Source organism: Medicago sativa, chromosome 6 (assembly GCF_051527215.1).
Source record: "Medicago sativa cultivar Bolivia chromosome 6, Bolivia_mono, whole genome shotgun sequence".
In the NCBI taxonomy this organism is placed as follows: Eukaryota; Viridiplantae; Streptophyta; class Magnoliopsida; order Fabales; family Fabaceae; genus Medicago; species Medicago sativa.
Window position 1 is genome coordinate 19,608,189 of NC_140754.1, and position 7,078 is coordinate 19,615,266.

The 7,078-nt window shown below is 43.5% G+C and overlaps 2 protein-coding genes across 2 annotated transcripts; both read left to right on the top strand.

Annotated features, from left to right (window-relative positions):
• Positions 1-644: 644 nt before the first annotated feature.
• Positions 645-2,081, top strand: LOC146913504 (uncharacterized). The gene has a single exon (XM_085720941.1). The coding sequence runs from the start codon at positions 645-647 to the stop codon at positions 2,079-2,081; it is 1,437 nt and encodes a 478-aa protein (XP_085577067.1).
• Positions 2,082-3,190: 1,109 nt separating this feature from the next.
• On the top strand, positions 3,191-6,832 carry LOC146913505 (uncharacterized). Its single transcript, XM_085720942.1, has 4 exons — positions 3,191-3,903; positions 4,051-6,055; positions 6,320-6,762; positions 6,822-6,832. The coding sequence occupies exons 1-4, from the start codon at positions 3,276-3,278 to the stop codon at positions 6,830-6,832; spliced, it is 3,087 nt and encodes a 1,028-aa protein (XP_085577068.1). The 5' UTR covers positions 3,191-3,275.
• Positions 6,833-7,078: the final 246 nt, after the last annotated feature.

The window sequence follows — 7,078 nt, forward strand, 5'->3', positions numbered from 1 at the left end:
GTGTATATCTGTTCATCCTTCTTCTTTCTCCTTTCTAACGTGAGTGGTGAGATAAGTCCTACACCCGGACTTGAGAGAAATTTAAGATAGGACGGTGGTATAATCATAGTGCCTTGCCAAGAGTGAATTTTGGTTTGTGACACATGTGATAACCCCACTCAACTTAGGAATCTTGGAAGTATACTATGTTGGCATGAGTATTCGTGTTTGACATGTTATTTTCAAGTGACCGTCGAAAGTTGAGGACCTTTAGTTACCTTTAACCCCTCTTGGCCTTTTAGGACGTGGTGCAGTGGCTAATCATGAGTAATCTTGGTTTAGTTGACACGCGATACCACACTCAGACGAGACTTTCTTACGAATATTATTGGAACGGAAGTATTTCCGTAACCTGACAGTGTTCGGAAGTGGTTGATAACTCTGGGAACTTGGTAGAACCCGTGATACAGGTACATTTGAAAACCATAGTCCTCACCAATGGCGTTTTTTCCCTTGACTCCATCATTATGGGCCTAACCTCACTGTGTTTTCACCGTTTGTGTAGCATATTCATGCATACATGCATTCATTCATAAAACTTTCTTTTTCATCATCAAAATATCGAAGGACTTATATGAACTTTTTTTCTTTTGTAAACATCATAGATGGAAATTCCTTCAAGAAACACTAGGAAGTATACTTTCCAGAAGCCAGATGTGGCTAAATTAAGGGAGCTAGGGAGGAAGGTAGCTAGCCAGGATGATTTTCGCGAACTTCATGGGAAACTGCTGGATATCCTCAAGGTAGATGTTACAAAAGGCGTCTTGGAGACTTTGGTTCAATTTTATGACCGTCATTGTCACTGTTTTACTTTCCCAGACTATCAGCTTGTCCCTACACTAGAAGAGTACTCTCATTTGATAGGTATAACCGTGCTTAACAAAGTACCTTTCAGCGGCCTTGAACCCAATCCCAAAGCCACAACCATTGCTAAAGCCCTCCATCTTGAAGCCTCCATCGTAAGAGATAATCTTATTGTCCAAACCAAAGGGGGTCCCTCAGGTTTCTCCACCGATTTCCTCTACGATCAGGCTTCCATTTTTGAACAGTCTGGCGCCAACCATGCCTTTTACTCTGTCTTAGCCTTACTTATCTATGGTCTTGTGCTTTTCCCGAACATTCCTAATTTTGTTGACATCCGTGCCATCCAAGTTTTTCTTACCAAAAACCCCGTCCCTACTCTTCTAGCAAACACCTACCATTCCATCCATGATCGAACTCTTGCAACTCGTGGAGCTATCCTTTGTTGTGCACCTTTACTCTACAAATGGTTCATCTCTCATCTACCTCAACCCCGCTCTTTCATAACCAACCTTGAAGGTACTCCCTGGTCTAAAAAAATCATGGCCTTGACAACAGCTGATATAGTTTGGTACCATCCAACCTGGGATGATGGGACAGTCATTATCAGATGTGGTGACTATCCCAATGTACCTCTCATTGGTATGGAGGGAGGAATTAGCTACAATCCCGTCCTTGCCCGACATCAATTGGGATACCCGATGAAGACACAACCAAGTAACCTTGCTTTAACCAATGAGTTCTACTGCAATGACGGTAATCACCTGGGTAAAAGGGAGGAATTTGTGCAAGCTTGGCGGAGTATTCACAGACTTAACAGGAACCAACTGGGAAAAAGGGACAATTTTCTGCATGGATCTTACACTCAGTGGGTCATCAGTAAAGCTATCCAGAATCAGATGCCTTACACGGTACCGAGGCTCGTATCCGCAACAATTCCATCTTCATCATTACCTTTACCCTCTAAGACTCTGGGAGAGCACCAAGAACGATTGGCTGATAAAGACCGAGAAATTGCCACTTGGAAAAGGAAATATGACGAGGCTATGCTCATGATAGAAGATAAGAATGAAGAAATAAGGAAGCAGGAAAGTGTGATTCTCAAATTAGGGCAACAGATGATCGAGAGAAATGATCTACTCCAGGAGAAGGACAGGCTGCTTAAAAAGCATATCACTAAGAAGCAGCGCATGGATTCCATGGATTTGTTTGACGGTCCACATCCAGATTTCGAAGAGTAGTCTGCTATAGGAGTTCAAGAGTATTTTAGTTGTTTCACCACTTTATGTTATTTCCTAGCTTTTTTGTGATGTACTTTGGAGTCTATCCCTTGGCTCGGTTTTGTTAAAAGGGAATTATTTTAGTACTCTAATTATTCAATAAATTTTCAGTTATGATGTTTACAAATTTGCTTTTATAAGTCCTTCGATAAATAAAAATGTGTCTATTTTTGCATAACATCATGCATCATTTTGCATTTCACAGTCTCAAATCCAAAGTCTCACACAAATTTTCTTTTCCAGAAAAAGGTCAGCTCGTTTCAAAAGGTGGCCCCACGTATCCTCTACAAGCCTACCCGCACTATCTACACTCGAGCAAACGTGAAAAAGAAGATGGATTTTCTCGAACAAGAAAACCAAGTGCTCCGTGGAGAAATAACAACCATGCAGACTAAGATGGACGAAATGGCTGAAGTGATGAAGACAATGGCGGAAGCACAGGTTCGAGCTCAAGCACAAGCTGAAGCGCAAGCTCAAGCACTAGCTCAAGCACAAGCTCAAGCTCAAGCACTGGCTCAATCACAAGCTCAAGCACTAGCACAAGCTCAGGCACAAGCACCACCGCCACCTCCTCCAGTCAGAACTCAGGCCGAAACATCCGCCTCTGCTGCCGCCTCTACCCCTGGATGGACAATATGTGCAGATACTCCGATACACTCTGCTCCGCAACGTTCTGCGCCTCGGTTCTCGCCTTTCACTGCCGGCGAAATACTCCGTCCCATTGTGTGTGAAGTTTCAAGTTCTATGCCAGAAGGTCGTTCTTGGGGTGTGCCAGTTTGCCTCAGTGAAGTATTCCGCCCTATCATGACTGAAGTTCCGATGCCTACTCGTCAAAGTGCAACTCATGTTCCTCCACCTCTGGTAGGAGCTCCTCCAGCCGCTATGACCTATTCGGCTCCGGTGATGCATACCATTCCACAAGATGAAGAACCCATATACCATTCAGGGAACATGGAGAACTATGACAAAGTGAATGACTTGCAAGAAAAATACGATGAAATGCAACGAGAGATGAGAGCTCTCCATGGAAGGAAGATGTTTGGGAAGACTGCTTACGATCTCTGTTTAGTGCCGAACGTCCAAGTACCTCACAAGTTCAAGGTACCAGATTTCGAGAAGTATAAAGGGAACTCCTGTCCTGAGGAGCATCTAACAATGTATGTGAGAAGGATGTCTGCCTATGCCAAAGATGACAAAGTCCTTATCTATTTCTTCCAAGAAAGTTTGGCTAGTCCTGCCTCAAAGTGGTACATGAACCTGGACAAAACAAAGATTCAAACCTTCCGTGACCTGTGTGATGCTTTCGTGGAACAATACAGTTACAATGTGGATATGGCCCCAGACCGAAGTGATCTCCAGGCTATGACTCAAGGGGACAAGGAAACATTCAAAGAGTATGCCCAGCGATGGAGAGATGCTGCTGCCCAAGTCAGCCCGCGCGTAGAAGAGAAGGAGATGACCAAGCTCTTCTTAAAAACTCTCAGTCAGTTCTATTATGTAAACATGGTCGGAAGTACTCCCAATAACTTTGCTGAGATGGTTGCTACGGGTGTACGGTTGGAAGAAGGAGTCCGAGAAGGACGTTTAGTAAAAGAAGGGACATCTGCAAGTGGAACCAAGAAGTCTGGGAACCACCTCCCGAAAAAGAAAGAACAAGAGGTTAGTATGGTGGCTCATGGGAGGCCTCAATCAAATTATTTACCCTACCAACACGTTGCTGCCATTACACCTGCTGCCAATACCATCCAACCACCAAATAGCCAACTCCAATTCCAACAATATCATCAACCACAACACCCTCAACAACATCCTCAACCATATCCTCAACAACCATATCCTCAACAACCATATCTTCAACAACCATATCCCCAACAATACCATCATCCACAACCATATCCTCAACAACAACAATTCCTACAATATCCCCAACAACCATACCAACAATACCCACAACGACCATATCAACAACAACAGCCTCGACCACAGAATGCCAAATTGCAAATTGACCCAATTCCCGTGACATATGCAGAGTTACTCCCAGGGTTGCTCAGTAAAAATTTGATTCAACTTAGAGCACCTCTTCCAGTGCCAGAGAAACCGCCAGCATGGTATAAACCTAACCAGACTTGTGCTTTCCATCAAGGGTCCCCAGGTCATAGTATTGAAGATTGTTATGCCATGAAGAATGCAGTTCAGAGGCAAATCAATGAAAAAAAGATAACCTTTACGGACTCAGCACCAAATGTTCGAACCAATCCGTTGCCAAACCATGGTGCCGCAACTGTCAACATGGTCGAAGACTGCCAGAAGACTCATTTCATCCTGAACGTCCAACACATCCGGACACCTTTGGTCCCTATACATGCCAAGATGTGTCAAGCGACTCTCTTTGAACATGATCATGCCGCCTGTGAAGTGTGTCTTCTAGATCCTCAAGGTTGTCAGAAAGTAAAAGATGATATCCAAGGACTTTTAGACCAAGGAGAACTTGTTGTTGAAAGAAAGTGTGATGATGTATGTGTTATAACGTCGGAGGAGCCTTTGGAGATATTCTACGACAGTCGGAAGTCAGTTGCTGCTCCTTTAGTGATCTGTTTGCCTGGGCCGATGCCTTATGCCTCTGAGAAAGCCATTCCTTATAAGTACAATGCCACTATGATAGAGGATGGTCGTGAAGTTCCGATACCACCTTTGCCGTCTGTAGGAAATGTCGCTGAAGTCAGTAGAGTGCTAAGGAATGGGCGTATTGTTCCTGTGGTGCCCCCAAAGAAAGCTAGTGCTCCGGTAATCAAGGAGACCCAAGCTAAAGATCCCAGTGCAGTCAAAGATATTGGTCAGTCTAGTGGGACCAATGCAAATTCTGAGATTGATGAGGTTCTTAAGCTAATCAAGAAGAGTGAGTATAAAGTGGTTGATCAATTGATGCAGACTCCATCAAAGATATCCATAATGTCTCTACTGTTGAATTCTGATGCTCATAAGGAGGCTTTAATGAAGGTCCTGGAACAAGCTTTTGTGGACTACGATGTGACTGTTGGTCAATTTGGAGGGATAGTGGGGAACATCACTGCATGCAACAATCTGAGTTTCAGTGATGAAGAGCTTCCGAAAGAAGGAAGGAACCATAATCTGGCTCTCCATATATCTGTGAACTGCAAGACAGATGCTTTGTCAAATGTGCTAGTAGATACTGGGTCGTCCTTAAACGTAATGGCCAAAACAACTTATGATCAACTTTCTTACAAGGGTACACCTTTGAGACGGAGTGATGTAATGGTAAAAGCTTTCGACGGTTCAAGGAAGAATGTTCATGGGGTGGTGGATCTGCCTATTACAATTGGTCCACATGTTTTCCAAATTACCTTTCAAGTGATGGACATCCAAGCATCGTACAGTTGTCTGTTGGGCCGGCCCTGGATTCATGAAGCTGGGGCAGTAACCTCCACATTGCATCAAAAGTTAAAATTTGTGCAGAATGGAAAGCTAGTAACTGTGAATGGTGAGGAAGCTTTGCTAGTGAGCCATTTGTCGTCTTTCTCTTTCATCGGGGCTGACAATGTTGAGGGGACATCATTCCAAGGACTCGCTGTGGAAGAAGAGAATACCAGGAAGAGTGGGGCATCTATTTCCTCTCTAAAAGATGCTCAGAATGTGATACAAGCTGGAGGGTCTGCAAGTTGGGGAAAATTGATAGAATTGCCAGAGAACAAGCGCCGAGAAGGACTGGGTTTCTCCCTGTCAACTGATTTTCCCTGGAACGTCGTCGTGCCAACAAGAGGTACTTTCCACAGCGCTGGCTTTATCAATGCCCTGTCAGAAGCCAATGCTATCATAGAAGACAGCTCTGAGGGGATACCACAAAATTTCGTGACTCACGGAGGGACTAGCCACAATTGGGTTGCTGTAGATGTTCCTTTTGTTACTCACTTGCCTAAGTAATACATTTGTTCGTTTTATGTTTTTTCAAAAAAAAATCCTTTCGCCTCGCCCCAAGCGAAAGTGAATCTATCAAGGGCCATTTGCTTCAAAAAAAATTATCATCAATTAAATAAAAATGTCGTTTTGTTCCCGACTTTTGTTTTATTTTTTCTTTTGTGTTTTTTTCTGAAAAATGGTAATACAAAAAAACCAAAAAAATATGATCACCTTCGAAAAATCTGCATTTACTTATTTTCTAAAATCATCAATCATATGTGCAGATTAAACATCAATGAACCCTTTGAACAACATACCCCTATGATCTCTCCCAACTTTGAATCCCCTGTGTATGAGGCGGAAGAGGAAGAGAATGAAGAGATTCCCGACGAAATCTCTCGGCTACTTGAACGAGAAAGAAGAGCCATTCAGCCTTATGGGGAAGCAATAGAGGTCATCAACTTGGGTACTGAAGAAGACAAGAAAGAGGTCAAGATTGGGGCATCACTTGAAGCAAGTGTCAAGAAGCGGGTGATAGAACTTCTCAGAGAATATGTTGATATATTTGCTTGGTCGTACAAAGACATGCCAGGCCTGGATACTGATATTGTGGTGCACCGTCTGCCATTGAAGCCCGAATGTCCACCAGTCAAGCAGAAGTTGAGAAGAGCCCGTCCTGATATGGCCCTCAAGATTAAAGAAGAAGTACAGAAACAGATTGATGCAGGTTTTCTTGTCACATCAGAATACCCGCAGTGGCTTGCCAACATTGTGCCTGTTCCGAAGAAGGATGGTAAAGTCAGAATGTGTGTTGATTACCGTGATTTGAACAAAGCTAGTCCCAAAGATGATTTTCCACTACCTCACATTGATGTATTAGTTGACAACACTGCAAAGTCCAAAGTTTTCTCCTTCATGGATGGTTTCTCCGGTTACAATCAGATCAAAATGGCACCAGAAGATAGAGAGAAGACATCTTTCATTACCCCTTGGGGCACTTTTTGTTACAGAGTAATGCCGTTTGGGTTAATAAACGCAGGGGC